General features: G+C 39.7%; 1 protein-coding gene across 1 annotated transcript in view; it reads right to left on the bottom strand.

The window, feature by feature from the left end:
- Positions 1-332: 332 nt before the first annotated feature.
- SIM1 (SIM bHLH transcription factor 1) overlaps positions 333-26,026 on the bottom strand; it is a 74,330-nt gene continuing 48,636 nt past the window's right edge. The window contains exons 10-12 of the mRNA XM_048493935.1: positions 20,137-20,302; positions 5,333-5,738; positions 333-4,397 (exon numbers count right to left, since the gene is read on the bottom strand). Of these exons, the coding sequence (XP_048349892.1) occupies positions 3,667-4,397; positions 5,333-5,738; positions 20,137-20,302 (1,303 nt within the window). The 3' untranslated portion in view covers positions 333-3,666. The remainder of the gene's footprint in view (positions 4,398-5,332; positions 5,739-20,136; positions 20,303-26,026) is intronic.

Genomic DNA, 26,026 nt, shown 5'->3' with positions numbered 1-26,026 from the left:
GCGCACCAAGAGAAGAGGCGCATTGGGGCAAAAAAATATTGTCCTGATGTGCTTCCTGTTGCCCTTCACATGCTTCTTGCTTTCTGCGGGGAAAGTGAGAACACTTCTGGCATGACTTTTCATTCTACAGCAGGGTGAGAGCAGGGAACAGCCCGCAGTGGGTAATTAACCTGTGTGATTTGCATCCAGAGTTTTATCAATACTTCTAAAACCAGCATGTTTTTAGCTACACAGGGCTTCAGTCTGACCTTCTGAAATTTTACTCAGAGGTCCTTAGGGTTCCACTATTCGGTTTGATGACTGTGTACTTAAAAAAAAAAACAGGCACAACAGAGAAGAAAGGGATATTCTTCCAAAATTCAGAATCCAAGGATCAATCCTATGCATAGTTTGATTTTATAATAGCAACAATGTCTCTCTTGCAGTCTAAACAACAGAAGTTATTCAGTAGCTGCTTGCCTTTTAAGTTACACTAAATTTCAGCTTATTGTATTCTTCACATTCACCCAGACTCTTCTGAAGACATAACTTTGTTTACATATATCGCACCAACCCCATTTTTTAAATTCTTTTTGTAAGATCTTGTCAAAACCAAGCATTTTAAAGCTCTGCTGATTTCATTTAAGGCAATAGGACATTAACATACTTAGCTCTGGTGGATTCCACACAACAGCAATGTAACATCCTGCAGAAAGTTTTTAAAAGATCCGTTTTTGCATTTTGTGGTCTCACAGCATGGGAGAACACAAGCGTTGCCAGACAGAACAGATTTTTTCCCCACCTGCTGCACGGAGGAGCTCTTGTAAGTTTCACAGTTGTGTTCACCATTTTGTGTGCTGCTGCAGAGATTCTCCGTGCCTCTGCAATTTGGAGAAGGTTTTCCATGGAGGTTTCCTCTGCTTGTATTTCATACACACATGATTTCGCTGTAAAAGATAGATGAATAATGTTTGTTTTGCCTAGTGATCCCACACACGTCGTTTTTCCTTTTTGTTTGTTTTGAGGGGGATGTCTGTGAAACTGCGGTGACACAGTTAAAGAAGCTACAATATGCGCATATTTGTGTTGCTGTAGCTTTGCAGACATCCCCTCAAAACAAGAAAATGGAAAAAGAACAAGTGCATGGGATCATTAGGCAAAACAAAATTTATTCATCTACCTTTTACAGTGAAATCGCCTGTGGAGGAGCTGCAAGCAGAGGAAATTGCCATGGGGAATCTTCACAGAGAATTTGCTGTACATAAAATGGCCACCATGTGGTGAAAATGAAAGTAAGAGATTTGGGTGGGAAAAATATAGCATTTCCTGCCTGTGTGTGTTTGCTCATGAAATGTCTTCAACCTTGGTTGGGGGGGAAAGATCACTAAACAATTTTTGAAAAACCTGGGTTGAGAGAAATGAAACAGGCTGAAGTTGTTTTGGGGAAGAAAGCTGTGCAAAGTCCTTCCCCAAAATGCTTTTTTAATGTCCTGAAGATGATATATTTATACCGTGCAGAATCCACCTCTGACTAGATTCTACCCTTTGTTTTTAATGCACCAGACCCCTTCCCCACTAGCACATTTTTATCACAACATAAATGATAACTTTTTGAGCTTTATGCTAGTTTCTGAAGAACTGTTTATCTTTGTTTGGCCAATACATTGTCTTTATTTCATTGTATTACTCTAACTATTCAATTATAAACATATCTATTTGTAATCCCACTGATGGCAATGAGACTTGCTTCCATTTTAGTAGCTTAGAATTCGTAGCTTCATGACATACTCATGCATCCATTTTTCATGAGCAAAGTCATTGCTGATATCTCTACTACAATATTACATATGAAGCTGAGTAGACAGACCAGTGAAAGCTGACCTTGTACACAAAAGACTGTGAAGTTTCCTATCAACTCCCCATTATATTTCTGCCAGCAAGATTTTCACATTTATTTTATTGAAAATTCTTCTGCTTTCTTTGGTATCATTCCCCACTCATGCAAAGTTATTTTTTGTCTTAGGGCCTATTCACTTTAAAAGTTAAATATTCAATTGATTCTGTCTTTAGAGCTATAAGCAAAGTAGTCCCAATCTAGTGTTAACCAGGCAACATCCCACCCAACAAACAGAATAGCAGGTAGCAGAGGAATTGCTTTCCTCAAAATTCCTTTGACATACATATTTTACTGCATTGACTCACGATGGCTGTAGCTAGCTGAGCAGATAAACCAGCATTTTCTTCATAAATATGATATAGCATTTGGAAAATGCGATATCCCTACAACATAAGTGTTGCCCTGGGGGGAAATGCCTGGATTCATAGCAACAAATGTGTAACAATGGCACATCAGCTGATATCAAAACGCCCTAAAATCCTAATTAATTTAATATTATTATGCTATTCCTTGATTGTTGTATAAGACTCTTACTCTTTTTTTTAAAAAAAAAAAGCTCTATAGAGGCAATAACAAACAGAGAAAGTTCTTGTTTGTGTTCACATATTAAAATCCTATTCCAAAATACACTACTTTGGAACAAACATAATCAAAATAAATGGCTTCCACGAAATGGAGCAAGGCTTGGACAAACGGTCCTGACTCTCGACTGTCAACAAAACCAATTATACTACTTCCATTGGCATGTTCCTTCTGATCTCTTTGGCGCATTGTTAGTTTATTTTGGAAGCAAGCACACCAACTCTAGTGGCTTTTCATTCATGAAACTCTGTCTCATGCCCTTCCTCCAAACCTTTCAATAAGTTGCTATCTATGGTTCCGACCTTATCTGCTATATATACGTTCTTAGCTTGACTTTTCCCAGTTGACGATTTCATAAAACAGTATGTGTACCATTCTTAACAAAATTAACTTAGATTGAGAGCAGGAGGTTTTTCCATGACCAAATGTGGGACTGAATGTTCTCTCCTTTCTTACTTCTGTTCCATTATTTCCTTCTCCAGAAGGAAACTTCCTTTCACACATACAATCATAATTCAAAGTGTTCTGTCCTCTAAATCTATGCCGATACTTTTTGTACTCAAATCAGGCTAAGAATTCCACCAACCTGTTGTTCCTTCATTTGCAACTTGGCCTAAGCAAACAGTTGTCTCTCTGGTGATGTCTGCTGTACAGCATAGATGCCCCCAGGTCCAACTCAAATATAACTAACTTCCAGTATCTCAAAAATACTCATATTGCAGTTCTTCCTTTTGTCCAGCCATGAATTCATTACAGCCATAGGGGGACACATGTGGACAACCACAGACTAACACAGGTTGCAAGGTGTTTTTTGCATGTAAAGACTACAAACTGGTTTTGTTTTCCTAGGGCCTGAGAGGTGCAGGATGCTTAGAAATCCTATCCTTAGCCTAATTCCCTGTGCAATGGACACAAATTCCTCACTTGGCATTGCCACAAATATTCCCAGTTTAATGCTCCACAATGCAGTGCTACCTCCATGAATTAACTTACCTCCATGAATTAACTGTAACCTTGATACCAGGGCATTTTTAAACAGTAATTTGGGTAAACCTTCCAGCACCTTACACATATTCTCTCTAGTGCATTATAGTTTATCAAATGCTAGTAATAACAAGGAATTAAAACATGTATGTGTAATGTTATTACTGCAAAGATATTCTTTCCTAGCACAAACATTTAAAAAATAGAGAGGGGGGGGGGAAACATCAGCTCCCATTGGTTATTATAACTGAGGTCCCCTTGTGTCCCTGGGCTGGATCTTGCTGCATCCGTAGGTGAGAAGTCACATCAAAGTGTGATCCATTACAACCCAAAGAATAGTTTCTTATGGTTTCACTGTCATAAAGGTGCTCCAGAGCATAGCCTGTTAATGTATATGCATGCTTATCAAAGTACTGCCTATGGGAACTGTAATAGTTTGGGGAACTTGCTGGATTATCTCCTGGAGTTTGATGGGGGGACACTTCTGAATGCAGATAGTCTTTAGCTAGTATCAAACTTGATTTAGAAATTCGGTCAGAATTGGGACTGCTTATTCTAGACAGTGTTGTGGGACTGTTGTCATAGTCATTTTCATGAGGGCTCATTATCTTCCCATCTCGCTGCTGCACATGTTCACAGGGGGATGTGTTGGAGATGTTAGGGACCTGGCAGACATCTCCTTTCAGCTGCTGCTGGTGGTAGTTTGCAAAACAAACAGAGTGCTTTTTCCCTGCTCCATTAATGGAAACCAGCTGATCAGGAGTGGATTTCCGTAATTGTAGCCTGTTTTCTTCTTCTTTAATCATTTGCTGGGTTGCTCTTATTAGAGTTTCAATTTTGCTGGGTTCATGTGGGCTGCCCTGATACTGCTCGGAGTGGTAGCGATCACCTGATTCACTAGCCGAACCTGGGTCTGGGGAACTAACAACACTGTCTTCATCCCAGTGCCCTCTTCCTAGAAAATAAACAAATGAAGGAGATAAGCAATGAGCATCAGATGGCACACTTAAGGGCTACAAAACAGAATTCTACACATTCTTGTTTGAAATGTACAAATTGTGATACCTAGAAACCTGCCACCAACAAATTGTAATTCAGCTGTTGGATAGGATATGTCCACTCTAACTTTCCTTGGTGGTGGTGGAAAGTGCCATCAAGTTGCAGCCGACTTATGACAACCCCCTAGAGTTTACAAGGCTAGACACATTCAGAGGTGGTTTGCCATTGCCTGCCTCTGTAGCAACCCTGGATTTTCTTGGATTTCTCCCATCCAAGTAGTAACCAGGGGCAACAGCATTTAATTTCCAAGATCCAATGTGATCGGGCTATCCTGGGCTATCAACTATCAGCCATTATTTGTTAGCCATTGTTAATCCCCTGAGCCAAAATTATGCAGCACTGTCAGAAAATACCTCCAGTTTTAGACCTTAGAACTAGAGACCCTAATCCTTTTCATTCTCTCTCTTACCATAACATCCAAATGTATGTTTGAAAACTGCCATTCCAGTAACTCCTAACTATTAAAATTATTGTTAATGGGTGAGATGGAAGCGATTAGCTAAAGAACTGCAAGTAAAGAAAATTACATGCATTGAAAGTAAGTTAGATAATTTTTTTTGTTATCCTGGGAGATCTCTAATGGTCATGGAGAATGAATGAATGAATGAACGAATCAGTATTGAAAGTCCAATCTCGACACCTTAGATTATTTTTCATTTAATGGTCATTCAATCACATTCCAAAGCTTTCTTTCTTGATAAGTTAGTCTTCAAGTAAATAACGTATCTCCTAACTTTACTGTAGGATAAACAAGCAAGTTAAGAACTTTCCAAACAAGCTTCTGAAACTCTGGCTCAGGATTTCCCGTTATTGGTTTTTAAAAACACCTACCGTGAATCCGATGAACTGAAGTTATGTGAGGCATACTGTTTTCATAGGCTTCTCTGCTCTCAGGAGATGATTTTGTTAGAGAAATGGCAGTTCGAGAGCCCCACCATGTTTCCCTTCCAGACTGTGGAGTGCCTAGGAAGTATCGTCCAGCCTCACACCTGCCACTTTCACAGGCCTGGGTATGGAAGTGTCTCTCCTCAGCCAACCTGGAATGGTCAAGTGCAAAACCATAGCAGAGGGAGGTGCGATCCGAGTACTGTCTGTAGGCACAGGAGACATCATGATGCTGGGAGTCTGGTCTTTCAGCAGGGTCCATCAACTGTGGAGAAGCTGTGTCAGTTAGTGGACTTCCACCCCACTGGCTTTCATGGTCTGATTCAGATCTTTCTGTATGGAATCCAGAATACTGCAGGAAAAAGAAAAGAAAACTGAAGAAATCAAGGACAGGGTAAGACCTCAAAACAGCTTTGTTCACTGAGAGTAGAGATTTTCATTGCAATCCACAGGCCAGTAAAATTGGAACTCACAAGTGGACTAAGGGCCTCACTAGATGTGATAGTGTTCATGGGTCTGACCGTGGGACATTGTGTTGTAATTGCTGGAATAATTTAGCTTGATACTGGCTGAGACTAGCTGCTGGAAAAGCGGCGGAGCAGGTTATATCTGTCCACTTGCTTTCCAACATCAGATCCTGGAAGATGCCAGCCATTTATACGGAAACGCTGGCAGAATGTTGCTTAGAACACGCATATGCAGCCTCGAAACCACACAGCACCTGCGATTCCGCCAAAGCCTTCACAATACCTCGCCAGAATAACACTGCCATTTCAAGGGGATTTTAAGGATCAGGCCTATGGTGCAGGAAGCACACATCTTTTCAAGTGTCAAAACAGCTGTGGGGATACTAACTTTTTCAGCATTAATGGTCTGGGGCCCACATACCTATAGGGTCACCCCTCTTGGTATGCCCCTCAATATTGATGTGTTCAGCAAATGAGCATCTACTGGCCTGAAAGACATCCAGCTAGCCCCAGTCAAGGCCGGGGCTTTTTCTGTCTAGTCTCCGACCTGGTAGAACATGTTGTCCAGTGAGTCCTGGGCTTTGATGGATTTGTTCCACCAGATGTATGGTTGAGGCAGCTATGGTTTTCCATCATTTTGGCTTCATTCCCCCTTTTTTATCTGTTTGCTTCCCCCTGTGATATTGAGCTGTGTCTCCATTTGCTTTACATTGGGTTTTAATCTGTTTACAGTATTTATTACAATATGGGTTGGAAGCCATCCTGAACCTGTGAGGGAGAGGGTGAGAATAAACCAATAACCAAACAAACAAATAGTCCTTTAGTACTAGAAAAGGCACTGGTGGGTGGGGAAGAGGAACAAAAGCTCTTCAGTGTGCTGGGAACAGTCAATATTGGCCCCCTCCTGAACTTTTAAATCCTGTTTAAAATGTTGGTGGCATCCACAGACACTGTGGGATCATTTGTTTCTAAGCCAATTTCCATCAGCGTATAGATGTGTGCTTGTTTTTGTAGTTTGGCATATCCTCAGCGAGTTCTCCTTCTGATCAGTGTTTTAATAGCTGTTCTTATGTCTTTATAAATATTTGAACTTTGCTTTTAACTTATTTTAATGATATGTATTTGGGGTGGCTGATTTTAATGGTTTTTAAATGTGGTTTTACCCTGCATATTTTAAATTGGTGGCCCTTGTGGGGGCAGAAAGGTGGACTAAAGAATCTGTAAAGAAATACATCTCACTTTAATGTTCTGTGGATGGGGGTGCCTACTTGATGACTGTGTTGGAAGCCAATGCCCCACTGTGACTTGACTTGACTTTGCCCTGCCCTACAAGCCTGGCCAGGAGAGGGAGGCTCCCAGGGCCCAGGAAAAGTGCTCAACCCCAACCAAGAATGCAGTGGCAGGGAGGGGCATGGCCTTAAGGCAAGGCTCGACCCAGAGCTGGAAAAGGTCAGGATGGAAAACAGAAATAGGCAGCCCTGAAAACAAGAGAAAGGAACACAGCAGGGAGCAGAAGGAAGAGGTTGGGGAGGTTTCCCTTTCCTTTAAAGCCTCCCTGGTAGAGCTGGTGCAAGTGGATCATATTGGACTTTATTTCCACAAAAGGGAATGTTCCACATCTGCTGCCTATGGAGGAAGGAAGGGCTGAGCTCCCCAAATGTGAGAAAGAAGCCTAGATCAAGCCAGTCCAAGAAAAGAAGAGGATCGGGATGCCAGAATCCCCTTTCTTTGCCAGTTCTGAGGCCAGAGTGAGGGCCTCATCCTGACCCCCTTTAATCTAGGGCCATAACAGAGGGAGGGCAGCCCACCATGGAACAAAGAAAGTTCACACTATCCAACCCTATGGAATGTGACTTTTCCTTGAGACATCATAGTAAAATATTCACAAATTTAGGCATATGCTGAGAAGTATATGTAGTAAAATCTGATTTTTATTAGAATGTGATGGTAATAAAGCGACAATGATAGGTAAATCATGAATGGCCAATATCAGTTTGTAGGGAGAGAAAGAGAGAACGCTTGAGCCACAAGCGTAACGAGATTGGAACTGTTCTAGATTAAATTACTGCTCAGGCCTTCAAAAGTGTGTACACAGTACATACTTAGGGTGGAAAGGGATTGTATCTGCTAACCCACATGTGGACATATGTATACAGCCAAACATCTGCTATGACCCATAGGTGCATAAAACTGCATGTTTATAGGCTTTGCATAGACAATCCAGACCCTGCTTTTTGCAACATTCCCAATTGTAACTACAAAACTTATGAATAAATCTTTTCATGAATGAAAGCCTTCGACAATATATCCATAGGGCTTGCTGCAAATGTTTAGCTGTACCTGTGAACATCCAATGCAATCCTTCTCTCCTCTAAATAAATAGTATCTAGGCCCTTTTAAATAACTGAGCACGTTCATGGCATATGAGAAACCATATAGTGAAATTTTAAATATTGCTATCATTGTCTTTCATATTAACCTACCTCACAGGGTTTTTGGGATGATAATAGAATGGGCAGTGGATTTTTGCTTGTGTATCTTGGAGGACATGTAGAATTAAAACAAATTTGAATAAAATAATGCTACAAATGATGTATGCCAAATGGAGCCCTATACATCAAATGATGTATGCCAAATGGAGCCCTATCATTGCAAAACTGAAATACAGTCTTACATAGAAATATAATTGTCCCATTGTAAAGATTGGCATATTTCTTTCATGCTTTTCTGATACAGAATTCCACAAACATTTGAAATAAAGCTAGCCAAATAAAATACAGCATAACTGTCAATAAATCAAATTTCATTAGTTCCCAGTTCATAATAACAAACAAACAAAATTAAATGATATTAACTGGCTGCATAAATGAGTGGGAGGAAAAAAAATCAAGCAGAATTCAATACAACCACAACGGCGTTCAGAAGTATACTAAGATTTAACTTAGATCAGATCTTTTTTTTCCTTACTTTATTTATAGCCCACCTTTCTCCTTAACAGGGATCCAAAGCGCTCCTAAACAGAATGTTTTAACCAATTTGCAAAATGATAAAAGAGCTGCCTCACAGAGCAAGAAAGGCCCAAGTTTTGGCACCAATTACAAAGTCCTATTTCATCTTGAAACTCTGAAGTTAAGGAAGAGCAAAGAGGAGTAAACTCACATGCTGCTAGAACACGACCATACAGCCCGGAAACCACACAGCACCTCAGTGATTCCGGCCATGAAAGGCTTCGATAATCACATGGGTAGTTTCCTGAAGTTTCCCGATTTGCAAGCCATTTGGGGTTTAAAGATTATAATCAGACATTCATACTGGCTACCAAAACATTTGTGAAATTTAAAAAAGCAGGTCCAGAAACAGCATCTTCCAGAGATGAGTTCAACTTCTCCCAATATAAGATGGGTAGTCTAGAAAGATATCATGATTGGTGGTACCACAACTGCAAAGTTACCATTCCCCCCCCCCACACACACACACACATTTTCCTTACATACCTCTCCATTTTCAAACAAACCAGAACATTCCTATTTCAGGTGCAACCTGGTTGATCTATCTAAGAATGGAGACAGAGGAGAGCAGGAATTTCTAAACACATCAATCAGGAACCACTTGTCACTGCAAAAATAAAATTTCATCACATATCTACATTTTTAGATCCTCCAGACCCAACTCTCAGATATGGCCTCACAGACAATGTCCTGTGTAGAACTAGGAGAGGGAAAGATGCTGCTAGATCCCCCTAGTTATCAGACAGGGCAAGGAGAACAGAAAAACAGCCTAGAGAACTAGTCGAAGAAAACAGTAGAAGCTTCAGATGATGAGCAGACTCACTTTCACTTCCCTAGGTCTCCCACCCAGCCTCCTTCCCCTATCCCTGGTTAATACAAACATCAACACCAAAACTGTTCTACTGCTGCTGCGTGGTTGATAAGTCTTCAGAAACATCTTGTGTCCAGATGTAAGTTACTGTTTCTAAATGCACAAGGCTTGCCTGATCCCAAAATGTGATTTAGAACGTGTGGGATTGTCCAATGTTTTCCCCCAACATTTAAAGTATCTAGTGAGCCTACTAATGGATACAATCCACTGGGAGCTTCAGCTTCACAAGGCCCAGTAAAATTAATGGGATATTTACAAGAACATGGAATGGGTGTGGGTTTTGTGACACTGAGCAAGTTTGAACATTATGTTTGTCCCTTCTCCAAGGAAAAAGTGGGAATTTTGTTTTTAATTTAATGATTTCAAAAAAAAAAGGAAAAATACTGTGCTCTCAAAGTAGAAGTACTCTCAACTGGTCAAGGAATAAATACCTAACAGTCATCAAATTGAAATAGAATTGCCTTTTGGCAGATAAGAGTGGGTGGAGAGGAGAAAACTATTTCAACCATATTTGGATTTTTTTTCTGCTTTGTCCATTTTAATACTTGCAATGTGACTTTGTCCACTTAAATTATGAAAGAATGGTTGAGACAGAATGAAGAGCTTCTTTGCCCTGGAGCTTTGCCTGAAATCAGTCATCACCTTCTGCAGCTAAAAGGACTACTGGCAGTAAAAGGGAAGCTAGGGATTCATATGATCTATTTTTGACCATCTCCAGCCATCCAATGCTTCCTTATGGGTTTCTAGATCCTGAATAATATGGACTGGTACTTCCTGAGTGGGAGGACAAGTTAATACAGGTTGCCAGCAAAATTATAACTGATTGGAGAGGGGAAGGTCAGCACTGAAAAAGGAAATAATTATGAGGATCACGGAGATTTATTTTGTTTCTGTAAAAACTTCCACACAAAAAAAAGCTCAGATTATTCCATCTTCCATTGATAATGGTAACTGGTAATGCAAATATGGAATCCTGATTCAGTTCATATAACCCTGAGATAAAGTTATAATTCACCAGCCTGGAGGCCTAATCAACCAAACCTTTCCTCAGTTCATTTCATCAGTGTTTGAACACAAAAAGATGGAACAACCAACTATAAGAGGGCCTTGAGTGTAATTGTCCCTGAATAGGCCTCAATTCACATACCTGCTCAACACCTCTGAAGCTACCTCAAAAGACAGACATAATATAACCCAAACTGCAGATTCCACCACACGTGAACCCGGCAAGTCTGAGGCTTTATAGAGTTGTGTGTGATATGTTGCTAGGGTTTCCATATTCCTGCTAGAAGCAGGAGAACTCCTGCCTCCAGCAGACATTGCCAAGCAGAGCTCCCATAACTAGTAAAAGAGAACAATTGCTGTCAGTGACAGAAATCATTTCTTTTATCACAGCATTTTCAGCACTTCTGTGAAAGCGACCCCTTGGTCTCCTGCTGGTTGCCAGGCTGGCATCAGAAGCATAAACCATTGGGGAGGAGAAGCAAGGCTCAACACCCCCCCACCCCCCACCCCCACCCCCGGTGCCAAGTAGCATCATGTAGCTACTCAGGGTGTCAGGTTTTCAAATTCAGCCAGTTCTGTTTGTCTTTATAGAAACTTAGCAAGTTCCTAGGAGGCAAAGGACTGGTTTTGTTTGTTCATTTTTGAGAAGGTAAGAGGGGAGAAGAAACTTTCAGTGGATAAAATTGTGTGTGAAGAAACAACACACAGAGAGAGTGTGTATAGAAAGGGGAAAGGAAAGATCAATCCATCTAGGAGGTATCAGTGGTTCGTTTGAGGAATGTACTTCCCATCGCCTGGAACGCAAACTCTGATGTAAGTAAGATCTTTAGAAACCAGCAAGATTTGGGGGTATAAGCTTTCAAGAGACAAAGTTGTCTTCACTGGCATCTGACAAAGGGAGCATCAACCATCAAGATTTTATACCCCAAAAATCTTCACACATGGGATACTAATAACTGCATTATTACTGTGTCCTGAAGTATAAGTCTCTTTACCTAAGATTTATATCATTATTGAGTCAAAATTAGAAAGTTGATACATTTCATTCATCTAGCTTCTCTTCTTTGTTTAAAGAGCTCTAAAGCTTAACTAATCTGACAGAATGTATCAATTTATCAGTTTAAAACACTGTGTAACAGGTTAAGAAGAGAGGCCAAGCTGCAGGCTAACCATTCCTTTATTATTTGTTTTACAGTTTACCAGCTCATATTTTAAGATGGTTCGTTACTCTTTCGTCCAATGGAAACAAACTCTAGAATCTTTCACTGCTCAGTGAAACACGTAGCAATATAAACTTACTGGTTACAAAGCTATATAAAACTTAATAAGAAAGGCAAAGAAACTCAGGGTGCTTTTCAGTACACATCATATTTGAAAGATGTTAACCATGCATACACCATGGATGGTAGCTTCATAAAGCTGCTAAGCAGCACCACATTCCTGGTGGATAATTTTAGCAGCAGCACATAGACCTTTTCATATCTCCCCTTCATGTCAGGTTGCTGGTCTCAACATCTATCCTACAATAGAACAATAGCTGACTTCATATTAAGTGCCAGATGTTTAAACAATGTATGTTACTCTCATCTCTGTTTTGGCAACATGCTCAGATCATGTGAAGGGAAGCCCTTCCTCCATAACATCCCCTTAGCTAACAAAAACTTCAGCTGCATTGAGCATTAGCATCTTTCTTCATGATTTGTATTTTAAACATGAGGGAGATCACAGATGCCGTATGCATTGTACTGCGAACATATGCATGCTTTTAAATCGCTTTTATCTTGCTTTTTACTAATGTAAGCCTGAAATTTAAAATATGTTCTTTTTGCATTCACTGTTGTAGGCAGAACAGATGGTGAATGGCCTATATTAAAGTAATACAGCATGACCATTAAGGTAACCTCTGTAGCTGGTGAGTCTACACCAGTTAAGGAGTTGCTTTTTGGAATGCAAAGGGATATATTTGACAAGCCAAGCAAAGTTACCAGTGCTTAATAATGACCTGCTCATATTCAGTATTCAATGCCTGGATTATGGGAATAGACTTCAGATTGACTTTAAATTGTCTTTTCTACTAAAAGGAAAAACAGAATCTCTGTACTCATCACAACACAACTTGCTGGGTGACGCAGACCGGTCACATCCTCATCGAGTGCCTTACCTCACAGGATTACTGTAAGGATAAAATAGAGGGATAATGCATGGTAAACTGTGAAAGCTCCACTGCAGGGCGAAAAGCTGGAGAATATTAATGGGTGAAGCTGAGACGGCTGGCGGGCGGGCGGGCGGGCTGGCTGGCTGGCAGGTCAAGTTTAGCAGTATTTCAATGAAATTCATTATACTGGGTTATTATAAGAGTTAGCAAGGTTGGCTTTTAACAGCAATAACTCTTAACTAATTTTACAAGACTGCTAAGTATAAATAGTGGAAGAAATTCTAAGGATGGAATTCTGAAGTGTCCCCACTATATTCAGAATACAGAGAATGATTAAGCTTTAAATTTTCCAGTGATCATGATTGATTCTACATGCCTGTGTTTTTTTTGTTGGTTTGTTATTGTCTATGAACATGATGAATAAAATGCAGGAATAATTATGGGTAGATAAGAATCAAAATGTATTCTAGTCCCCACATGAAGACTAGTATGTGAGTACTAGTGTGGTGTAGTGGTTAAAGTCTTACACTAAGATCTAGAAGACCCACAATCGAAATCCCCACTCTGGGAAGAAAGCTTGCTGGGTGACTTTGGACCAGTCATGCACCCACTGCCTAATCCACCTCACAAGGTTGTTGTGAACATACAGTGGAAGAGAGGAGGTCAGTGTAAGCTGCTTTGAGTCCACACTAGGTAGAAAGGGTATTAGCAAAGTAAATAAGTGTCTTTTTCTGCACAAACCTTTTAAAATGTTTTGAGGCAGGAAATAAAACGCTTCTATGGCTTTCCACATTATTTCCCTCCCCCCCTTTGTTTCTTAAAACATTTCTTTCCAGCCTCAAAATGTTTTAAATGAACCCCCTTTTAAAATTATTCTTAAATCTGAAACATTTAAGATATCTTCTCTTACTGTGTAATCATCTTTATTATGTTTTATCTTTTCCACTGCTGTTTCCCACGTGCCATCCCCAAACATCTTCCTCTGCACATTTTATCATGTCTCTAAACTAACTCAATTCTCCCTCATATGATTATTTTCATTATTTCTGTGGATTTTTTAAAAATTGGGGGGGGGGTATAAAATTGAAGCATTCATTATACGTAGCTACAGAGAATTGAAGGTAGAAAGCATGAAGGATCAATTCTGCAAATAAAACGGGGGAGAATCCTCATAGAAGCCATGTTCATGGCTTCGAGAGGATGAGGGCCAACAAACTTCATGGCAAAGTAGGGGATTGAAAACATTTTACAGACATTTTACAAATGCTTTTGGTGATTTGTGCACAAAGGGCAAATAAATAATACAAATGGATTATGCTCAAAAGACAGACTATTTGGATTTAAGCCGACTACGCCCATGTAAATTAATGGATTCAGCGCTCACTTAAAGATATATGCCGTCACTAGGCAATGGAAATTCGTGAGACTAAAGTATACCCAAAATAGAATCCAAAATGTCTTTTCAAATTGTTCTATGTATTTATGAAGAAAAATGGAATTATGGAACTTAAGAAAAATCAATCCAAAATTGGGTGGGCTAGGGGATTTTTCTGAAGGTCCAGAGCAGAGGACAAAATCCATCCTCTTTCTTAAAGCTTCCCAAAGTTGAAAGGGGACTGGACTTGTTTCACAAGTCAGGATTCTAAACCACAATTTAATTGTCGTTTAGAATGCTGATTTGTGACCAAGAAACAAACTCCAAGTAGTTAAATTGTTCAAATTAAGAAGTTGCAACTGCTTGCAGTTACATCAAAGACTTCCTCAATCAGGAAGCTCCACATACAGGTGCACATGAGCTCGAGTGCTGCAAACTGAGGAGGTCAGGAAGAGTCCCAAAACTCTACCAGACTGCCAAAGGTACAAAATAGAAATGTTATGGAGGGCATCCATGTAACGGAATTAGAACTGTTGATCAGTTCAAAAGGGTGCCTTCACGTGGGATTGAGGAGTGAGTTCTGCACTGCCTAAGCCTTTGTGATCTCATACCCTGTACTGCTCACGCTGTCAGCTTGGGCTGTTTGTATTTACATTATTGTTCACTTTTATATTGATACTCCTATTGCAGTGTTCGTTAAATATCCTATGCTGTATAATTACATTTCTAAAATGTTTGCTGTACTCTGTAATACACTTTAGACTCTTAGCAACAAATGCACAATATAACAAAACCTAACTAATATCTCAAATTGGTTTGTTCATATTGATTGTGTAGTTACCCAGATTATGAATAAGGAGAATCATTTCATCATGAGTAAATGACCTCTTAGGACAGTGGTGGCACTTAGAGCCCTCTCTGTGGGCACACATGCACAGAGTTCATCATGTGAGGGGGGCAGAAAATCACCACCACCTCCCACACACACATCTAGGCTGGCCTGGGCCGCTGGGCACGATGTGTAGGTAACCCTGTTAAGTGCTGTTAAACCCCACTGATTTTCATGGGAAGAACTAAAGCGCAATCCTTTACCAGGGAGTAAGCTCGGTTGCTGGCAACAGGGCTTGCTTCTAAACCCTTCTAGGGTCGTGATTCATCCGTTGGAAGCGTTGCACAGTTGCTTCAAAGCAAAGCTACCCACTACCACCAAGCTGACTCCCAAGTAACGTGCACCTTGGAGCCAACTGTTTTTTCTAAACTAAAACCTCAATATTCAGGTTAAATTGCCGTGTCGGCACTTTGCGATAAATAAGTGGGTTTTGGGTTGCAATTTGGGCATCAGTCTCGAAAAGGTTCGCCGTCACTGTCTTAGGAACTCATCTTCCACCTTCAGCCCTCTGATATATTAGAAGAAAAATAAATAGCATCAGCTTTAAAGAAAGCATTTCAAACTGTGATCTACATTACAGGAAAAACTGCTGTCTTCATTTTGCAATACTTTGTGTAACTCACATTCCCAGAATGAATTGGCAATTCAAATGAAGTGCAAATTAAAGGGTAGAGGTAAAGCAAACCCATCTGCTAATAGTTATTTACAGTTTCTGTATAGTTATCTTTCAGCAGAGTTTAGAGGGAGAAAAAATAAGGAACTGGTAAAAACAAGTTAAACAACTATGAAGAATTTGCACTGATGTATGCCGCTTTGTCAGTGAACTAGAACCCAACACAGATACTTCTTTAGATCTGATAAAATCTTTGTTTCCATAGAAGAGAGAAACATAGAAGTTAAAATTAAAAAGGAGCACCCCTGCAAGTCAAGCAGCAAACTCTGCATACTGTGTAGCAACTATACATGATCAACTGCGATAAGATTTTAATAAAGGAACATTTAATGGGCTGTAAGCATGGACCATAGGCGCACACAAGAAGACCCTTGTTATGCTACTTGGAAGGGTATAAACTAGAAATGAACTGATTGTTCACCACCAAACATTCTTAGGACAAACACTATACTTCTTCAAAAGCCCCCTTCACTGAGCTTGTTTATGCCCTGTTTGTAACCAGTTCATTCCCAATTTGAATTTCCTTCAGAACTATCCCCCCCACACACACACACACACATACACTATTCTTCCTGAGAATAATTATGTCATCAGTAGTCAATCAGTTTTTGCTATGTGATGAAGTACTGAATAGATGAACCTCCTATTGAGAATGCAGCAAAACTTCTGGAAAAAATCATAGCGATGAACTTTGGCCGTTTCCTCACTTAAAAAAGAAACACAGAGGCAAAATGGTTTTGTAAGCTTTGGGTGTTTTTGAGCGCGCAGTCACGCTCCCCACTGCAGATAGTCGTGCGGGGTTTCCCAACTGCGTTGTCACCGCTCCGATAGTTGGGAGTGCCGCTGGAACCCGCGTTACTTGGAGCAAGTAGCGCGCAACAAAAGGTAAGTGAGGAAATGGCCTTTGAAATAAAAGGGCTCACACAGGTATTGTCATCATGTACCCAATCAGAGTTTGCTGTATGATGGTATCACTGACAGCAAACAAAGCCAGTTCAGAGGACAGGCAACGGTTCTGGAATTACACTTCCCCAACCCTTTATGAACTCCTTTATGAACATCTGAAATATCTCAAAATCTCATTGAAAAGACAGATTTTTTTTCATAAAAACAGGCTTCTAATTTGGCTTTAAGAGAAAAAGGTTTAACTAGTCAGTATTAGAAAGTATTCTGGAAATTTAAAGACTTTATCACTGCAGTGTGTTGTTTTGTCTAGTTGTGATTTTATTGCAGTGTTTCTATACTTTCTACTCCTGGATGTTATGTTGAACATCATTCTATAAGGCAGGATACCAGTTTTTTAAACACAAAAATAATGGTTAGGGATGCCTATTTTCAGTTGAGGTACGTTTACCACAATAATTTGAGTGTTGTTAAACCTTTCCAAGCAAGACTGCAGTCTGGAAGCTCTCTTGGACCCAGACCTGCCAATAAATTCCCAGAGAGCATCTTCTAACTGTTTTGGTTTTTCCATTACTTTCTAGCAATCAGTCTATACCTCTATACACTTCTGAACTGACTGTTAAATTGAACTGTACAGGAAGCTGCTCTTGAAGATATTGCAGTTGCTGAAGTTGGGGCAAGTAATGATTACCCAGTTTCTCAACAAGGAGGAGAATTGACAACATATTTGATTAGCATTACAACCAGAGATGGAGCGAGGGGAAACTGCGACTGGGGCGCATGCACCCTGTGCCTCTGCGGCAGTGGTGCCTGCCGCCGCCATAGCTCCGCCCGGGGCATCGTGCCCTCCCGTCCCATGGGCGCTACGCCACTGATTACAACTATTAACCAGTTTCCATAATTTCTGGTTTCTGTTCCAGATACTGGTTTTGACATGATGTAAGCATCTGAATACATAATTTGTCTTTCTGAGTCTACCATCCTTTTGACTTTCTAAAAAAAAACCCTGTCGTTAATGGCCACAACGGCCCAGGATGCTGCTGTTCCTGCCTATCCTATTTCCAAAGAAATGACTGAAAGTACCAAGTGGTAATCAATATAAGTGTCTTCCTTCCCTTATGATCCAGGTGATTTCTGCATGCTGCTGACCCATCCTATTTCTTCTAGGCATGATGCGATTAGTTGCTTGCTTCTGGGCCTGGACCAAACAGTAATTTTGGGGTGATATGCTAAAATATACTTGCTAGAGAACCTTTCTACATCTGTTCCAGGTTGTTCAGGCTTGAATTGAGAAAAATATTTCTGGTGTTATGACTGGTTAGGTTATTTCTAATTTGACAGCAATAAGGTGGGTTGCTCACAATACAAATTTGTGAGCATCCTGAGCCATCAGGCATTATGGAAGGTAATTTAAGAAAAGGTCATCATTTGTTCCTATGGTAGAATAGATCTAAAGGGGATGCCCATGGTGCTGGGCAGCACTGATCAAGCCCTATCATGCCTTTCAACAAAAAGGTATTCCAGGCTGTCCTGGCCCCTCCCCAGCAAAACCCCTAAGACAGTGATGGCGAACCTTTTCGAGACCGAGTGCCCAAATTGCAACCCAAAACCCAGTTATTTATCACAAAGTGCCAACACAGCAATTTAACCTGAATACTGAGGTTTTAGTTTAGAAAAAAAGTTGGCTCTGAGGCACACGTTACTTGGGAGTAAGCTTGGTGAAGCAACCGTGCAACACTTCGAATGGGTGAATCATGACCCTAGGAGGGTTTACTCAGAAGCAAGCCTCATTGCCAGCAACCGAGCTTACTCCCAGGTAAAGGATTGTGCCCAGGCTAGCCTATGTTTAATAGATGTGTGTATGTGGGGGAAGGGTTATTTTCTGCCCCCCCACATGATAAACTCTGTGTATATGTGCCCACAGAAAGGGCTCTGAGTGCCACCTCTGGCACCCGTGCCATAGGTTCACCACCACTGCCCTAAGATAACAGAAAGCCATTTTATTCATACAGTTCTTTATGGATCGCTGTAATAATTGGGTAGCTGTAATAATTGAGGAGAAGATTTTAGGTATACTCTCATTTGAGGCATTAATAAAAGATGCTTCCAGGGCTCCCCAAACAATATCTCCACATACTTTGAGAATTACTGATACATAAATTACAAATCTCTCCCCTCTCCACTTTATCAGGACTTTGACAAGAATTTGTGGAAATTACTATTTTAATTATCAGAAGATATCTTACTTATCAGAAGATATCTTACTGTATAATTAAGCAGCATGTTCCTGATGATGAACCAGAAAAATCGAGGGCTGTAAAAGTGTAGTCCTCAGCCATCCAGGAGGGCCCAAATTCCAGCTTCTTCTGGAGGGGCAAGTACTACACTTCTCAGCAGCCCTTACCTTTAAGATGTCATACTCCTATCCTACCTGCTTGGTATGCTTCTCCCTGGTGGCAGTGAGTCTTGAAAAGGGAGGAAAGTGCAAAAGGAAGCCATATTCTTCCCTTCCCATGGTGTACTTCTTCTAACCAGGACTAGGGCCCTGTAGTGACCTTTGAAAAACTTCCTGATTGGAAACACAGGACAAACTCTGTCAAGCCACAGCTGAGCCAGAAGAACTCTTTTGCAAAGTTAGGGAAGCCTGTCTGTGTGGGGGAAGGCAATGGGGAATCTGAGAAAGGAGGTTCTGCTTGCAAAGTTAGGGAAACTTTTGTGTATGAGTAGGGGGCGGGATTTGAGAAAGGAGAGTCCATTTGCGAAGTTAGGGGAACCTGTCCTGGTAGTGGGGATTTGTAAGTAAGCATTTTTTTCATTGCATAATTAGGCTAGGTTTTTGTTATTTGTGGTAAATTGTGGGGCCAATTGGTGGGTGCCGTTTATCCACCAATAGATTTCTAGAGCCATAGTATTTGTTCCTACAATGGGCTTCACTGCTAGTGCATTACATTCTAAAAGTAGTATCATATGACAGCTTCTGGCACTCAGGTTCTTGTAACTAATGCCATGATCCTAGACATGTCTTTTGGAAAGTCTTCAGTATCATGAGATATTGCTGAGAACCTTGTTGTACCTTCAGTTGAATACAAAAAGGCTCCCAAAAACCTCTACTGATACTTTATGCAAAATGATTAAAGCAGAAAATGTTGTTTTTACCCTTGGCTGTATTCCATGTGCATCTGGAAATTACATAACTCACCAAGGGCAAGATGTGGAAAATTGGGTTTCAAATATTTTTCAGTAGTACAAATGTGAGAAGTACTAGTCATGCATTTTCTGTTAGTATTTTTATGTAACATTTTAAAAGGGTCTCATAATGCCAGCCTTAATACCTGGTTTATTTCCACAATTCTGTAAACAAACATTATGCAAGCTTAATGGGAAAATGAACTCACTGCTCATACCTGTGGATAGGGAGATGTCCTAGATTTTGACTTGGTGCTTGAAAGACGTGATTTACTTCCTTTTCTACTGTCTGTTATAGTTGGAGTAGAGTTTGCATATGGGAATGATGGCTTGGTTGCTGAAACTTGATCCAGCGAGAGCTGTAATCCTTTATATTCCATATCCCTAGATAAAAGACAGAACCTGAGAATTAAAATACATATAATTCCATCCTGGAGTATCAATGTTGACCTTGCACACATTTCTTTTTATGAAGAGTCTTGAACTCTTTTGTAAGAAATTGTAATATTAAATATATTAAACTATAACAAACACACATCTCTTTCTATGCTGTGACCAAATATAAACATTACATTAATAGCCAGGATCCTCAAAAGTTAAATAATTTTACACTTTTCAGTATATGTAGCATTTGGGTTAAATGCCCATGTTGTATCTATACAAAACAAGATTTTGACCACACGCGTTCAGAAAACTTGTGGCAACTTGGTGACTGAATGATGGAGTAGCTGGATCAATGATGAAGTAGCTGGGCGAAGTAGCTGGATCAACTGAAAATGCATTTTGGAAGACTTTTCAATAGTGGACAAAGCTTGGGAAATCTTTGGGGTTTTTTAAAAAAATAAGGTCAGCTTTCTATTCAGCTTTCTATTTAAGGATAATAATGTTATATCATTTTAAAGTGAACTTATCAGAATTTAAGTTTTCAAGGATGGAGATTCACATGCAATTATCAGATGATACAAGCTTGAGGTTTGATTGCACTTGTTGAGAAGAAACCAGTGGCAATCTGTGAGTACAGCTACACAATAGGATTCTCCCTTTACTCAGTAAAAACAGGACATGAAAAGTACAATTGTTAACAAACACAGCTAAAATCACAATTTAAATTTTGTTAGTCCATCCAATCATAAAAGAAAATTAAAAACAATATAATTATCAATAATGTCTCTGAGTCCTGAAGTTAGTTAGGTACCAACAAGTTTGAAATATGCACATGGCTCCAAAGAAACTCTCACATAAAATGGACAAATATTTCATTCACTGAATGACTATTCTGCTAACAGGGGGTTCTCCTAAGGAGCAGAAGAAGAAGAAATAATTTATTACAGTCAAAGACCAACGTTTGTGACTAAGTACAATATACAGCTTCAATGTCATAAAAACCAAAAATACTTATACATGTATCATCCTATAATCAATAAAATTTTAATCATGTTATAAAATTGATAAAATCCATTAGAATTTACAAACATGACACGTCTAATCAAGTCAGGCCTGTTTGGTGCAATGAAATTTATACACTATTACACAGAACTTGGCAGCAAGATTTGTAAATTGTGGATGTTCATCAATAAGGAGAATATTGGGTTTTGCTGAAACATGATAACAACACTCTTGTCTAGCAAGAAACCTAAAATATTAAGACGAATCTCAAAATAAAAGCTGCATCTAAGGAGGACATGTTCTAAAGTTTCTGGTACTCCAACTTTGAATGGTCAAAGTCTCTGCGTGCCGTAGATCTTTTTAAACATCTCTTCCAAGAGGGCAGAGAGCCAAGCTGCCCAATGTGCCAGTGTGAAAGTCCTTCTATATCTATTTACTTTCAGAGTTGAAAGATGAATAGAAGAGCCCCAGTGGACCCAATCCATGAACATTAAAAAAAAATCTGAAATGGCTCGATGTTTGGAGCCTAGTTCCAAATTTGGATTTATTCAAGCAAATCTGTGCCAAGGTGTTTGTGGTGTAGGTCTGTAAATGTTAAATACACAATGAAGATAAATGAACTCTTATCCCAGCAGTTTTAGTTAGAAAACTTTAATCATACAGTGGGAAAAACTGTGCTCAAAATAAACTAGTGACATTGTAACAAAATGATAAGCCAGGAACTGAGGTTGTTTATGTGTCCTTGCATAAAGCCAGACTTCCTATATATGAGTAACATGTCTATTCCATACAATGTACAAAAACGTTTATTATGAAAAGCTATAAATCAATGCATCTCATCAAAAGGTTTGTTTGTATAACGGTACATAGATGAGGTACAATTAATTTGAATATACAAAAATGTACAGCCATTTGTCAAGTTTTCCTGATGTTTATTTCACTATAAAATGGGGACAAAGAGCAGTGAGTATTTTGTAAAATGGCCCATTGTGCTGATGGACTGTGCTGATTGCTGGCATCTCTTTCGCACACAGCCAAGTTCATTAGTACTATAAGAGGTCAGAACTAGAATGTAAGGAAAATGGAGAGGTGACTCCTATTGGTGACTCTTCTCCCCACCAGCAATATGATGTGATATGGTGTCATTGTTCAGTGCTACAATAAGTCTGCCTTTATGTTTGCTAAAAATTCCAAGGAAGACGGGATAAAGAGACAAGGAGCAGCAGCAGTTCCATCTTTCATTAAATTGCAAGCTCTGGGGGTTGGGGGACCACAAGCAACATTAAATGTTAGTTGCATTATGCCAATGGATAGTCTCTGTCTGCTTCCCATTCTTAGGCCAATTTGGATGTTACTTGAGGGGACATATTTTATTCACAAGAATCACCTTTTCACATCTGCAACATAATCCATATACTGTGCAGTTGGATCTTAGCCACTAGTATACCCATTATGTCAAAGTCCTAGAAGTTTCCATTGATAGTCTACAAGTGTCCACCAAAGTTAGTTCTTTAAGAATTGTTCATATTGATGCTAGGTTTTTTTAACCACCAAATGTACAAAAATTAAAATCAACACAGTAATCAATAAATGAAAATATCACCTAAAGCAAATAAAAGTATAGCTAGCAGGGAGCTTCAGTGGAAAAAGCCCTGCTTCTTGTGGCAATCAATCTATGGAATATTAAACAGAAGTCAGTAAGCAGCCATGATTGTATCTGAAACTCAACTATACACCATAATTAGTGAATATTGTCCAACAAAATGACCAACCTGGACTGGAAGGCAGAAAAAGCAGCTAATGGTTACCTGACAACTATCAGTGTCTCAACATTCATGGAAAGGACAGCTGCAACAAAAACACCATATCTGTCTAATCACTGGGAACCGGTTCAAGTTTTTGGATTTTCTATGAAGCCTTTTAGGCCTATCCGATGCATATTTGTCCACTAGCCCCATTAGCTTCAATAGGATTTATTTCCAAATATTTCCTTTAATTTTACTTCTTTCTTCATGTACATGACCTTTTTTCAAAATAATATTCATTCAAAATAAAGAGTACAATGAAAACAATAAACAAGACAAGACCATCAGCCAATAAGAGTAGGGCTTGAGCAAAAGAACAAAAGGAGAAAAGCAGTGTTACCATGCGACCAAGTAGCCTAAGAAGCATGATGGGTCACAGCCAAAAAAAAAGTTCTATCCTTGATCATCCCCTCCACACTTTTAGAAGAACCTAAAGAAGGAAAATGTTGATGGCGTGTCAGGTTCAGAAGGGAAATACATCCTCCATAAGCCCTTTGGCCAACAATAATATTTTGAATTGTGTGCGGAAATGAACAGGAAGCCATGTCAGATCCATCTGTTTTTCTCTAATAATTTTTTTAATCTATCTTCCACCAAGTAATGCCAGCAGTGGTCAGAGCAACCAACATATTTTCAGTACCAAAGAAAGGCTTGAATCCATTGAAATGAATTCAGATGATCAACCACCTAAAAACACCTAGAGGTGAATCATCGCTACCTACTTGAATACTTTGCCTTAAAAGGAAACCTTTGCAACCTGATGATTTGAACCATCTTTAATATCCATAGAAGATTTCTTTAGGAGTGGCCTCACAACCTCCTCTTTCATGGCAACTAGGACTGCTTGCTTTTTCACAAGGAAGCATTTATATCCAGCTGGCCACTTCCGTCTGTTCAGCCAAAAAGGGCAAGGGACCAATTCTCCCCAAGCACTCTCTGTCAACATCCTTTGGTTGCAGTGATTGAAAGTTAGACTTGGCTACAACTGCAATTGTTAGAATTTAAAAATTTCCTGACCATGTTGGCAAGGTCTTTTAGAAGCATTACATTATTTGTTCGGTTTGAAGTAGACAAAGAATTTAAGCTGCATGTTTTATACAAAGTTCTTTTAACAACGAAGAATTATACAAAAAATGCACGTTAATATATAAAAACTAATATCAAATAATACCTTTTATATGTAAAATATTCCTCCCTTTTCAGGAGCTGTGCCTAGCTTATTCCTCTGTTTTTAGGGTTACTGTTTCTCTTTACATAGCCTTGTTGTTGAAGCATGCTGGAAACCTATAGACTTCCTTGCCCTTCTTCACACTACCACAAAAAGCTTATTCTAAAGTCTTTCCCATCTTCTCATACTGTGATCTTGCACAGGAGAAAATACTTATCCCAGAAGGGATGAAACTGAGGTAAATTAGTGAACTAATCAACAAGGAAGTCTGTAGGCGACTTCCCACTTTTTTTGTATCTTTGATGGTCCTTCCAGAAATACTGTTGTCTGCAGACAGGAGACTTAATTCACACCAAGACAACGCTCAGTAAATAAAAGAATTGTGTAACTGGGCCACAGTTCAGTCAGCTAGAGGGAACTTTGGCAGGAAATGCTGGTCACGAAAGCTGATAGTGATAAATTGAATTTTCAGTATTGTAAAGACCAGTTATAAAGTTATATATACATAGAGAAACAAACCACAGAAGGCCCCTGTGAAATCCAACACAAAAATTAATGTTCTCACTCTCTGAAAAACACATAGCTGGCATGTTGCAGCCTATAATGACTTCAGTTTTGCCATTTTGTAATTTGCCCATAAATCAGCAGAAAGGGATATTGAAAGCATGCCTGCACCCAGTTTATAATCGCATCCTGCATAGTTAGGCCTATTCATCTTTTAACCAAGCCTTTGGAAACTATCAGTGATTAGCTCTATCATTCATTTCCACAGACAGAAGGATTTCCAACAGTAGATTGCAACTTTCTTGCCCCCCTCCCACTGCAGTCAAAATGCCCCCTAAAAATGGGAGGGGGAGGGGTTGGTGCTGCAGCAAGAGGAGGGAGCGAGAAAGTTACATTGTACTAATGGAAAGTTTTCCATCTGTAGAAATGCTCCATGGGATCCAAGCAGTGTGAGGAATATCAGTATGCAGAAATTCAGCTCCAGAACTTTAGCTCATGAAGATTTCTCAGACAGCAGGGCATGTACTTGTGGTACCTTCCTTCCGTGGGTATTAAAGCCCTTGTTGAATAAGGGCAAACTTTTTTTTGTGAAAGAGTGTATGATTTGTTGCATTTGCACAAATGTGCACAATCAGAAAAACTAGGATTTCTTCCACATTTAGTGGCTGATTTGGGTCTGAAGTTGATATGAAGCGGGGGTGGGGGAAGTCCCATTTCCACACAGCATCACAGTGCTTTTGTGCACCTTCTGGCTCCCTGTTCCACCTTTTTTGAAACTGTTCCTAATGCTGTTTTACCACTATCTTTTGGGGGAAATTATAGCCCAGTCAGGTTGACCTCTCTGGATGGGAAAGTTCATATATCTTTCCCATTTTTTAAAATTAGTAATCAACAAATAGTTGTAGATCGCACTACAGTGATTTGTCAGTTACAATTCAAAATAAAATTCAAAAAGCCCTCTCCTGGGGGCGGGGGGAGAGCCATTGTGGGAAGCCCTGAAGCAGGGAAAATGATGCGTACCACATGGAAGCCCTGTTGCCCTAAGTTAGGAGTTGCAGCAGAAATAAGAAAACTTCTGAGAATTAAAACCATGTGGAGTTACACAGTCATTAATAATAACACTACTGAAATTACTATATTCCTACAGGGAGATACACCACACAAGAGTTGATCTACACATTACGGGACCAAAAGGACTACAGGAAAAACCGTCACCTTTCTTTGTGATATTTCCACACTAAGATG

Source organism: Sphaerodactylus townsendi, linkage group LG01, assembly GCF_021028975.2.
Source record: "Sphaerodactylus townsendi isolate TG3544 linkage group LG01, MPM_Stown_v2.3, whole genome shotgun sequence".
Classification (NCBI taxonomy): domain Eukaryota; kingdom Metazoa; phylum Chordata; class Lepidosauria; order Squamata; family Sphaerodactylidae; genus Sphaerodactylus; species Sphaerodactylus townsendi.
This window is presented reverse-complemented; position numbering and strand designations above follow the sequence as displayed.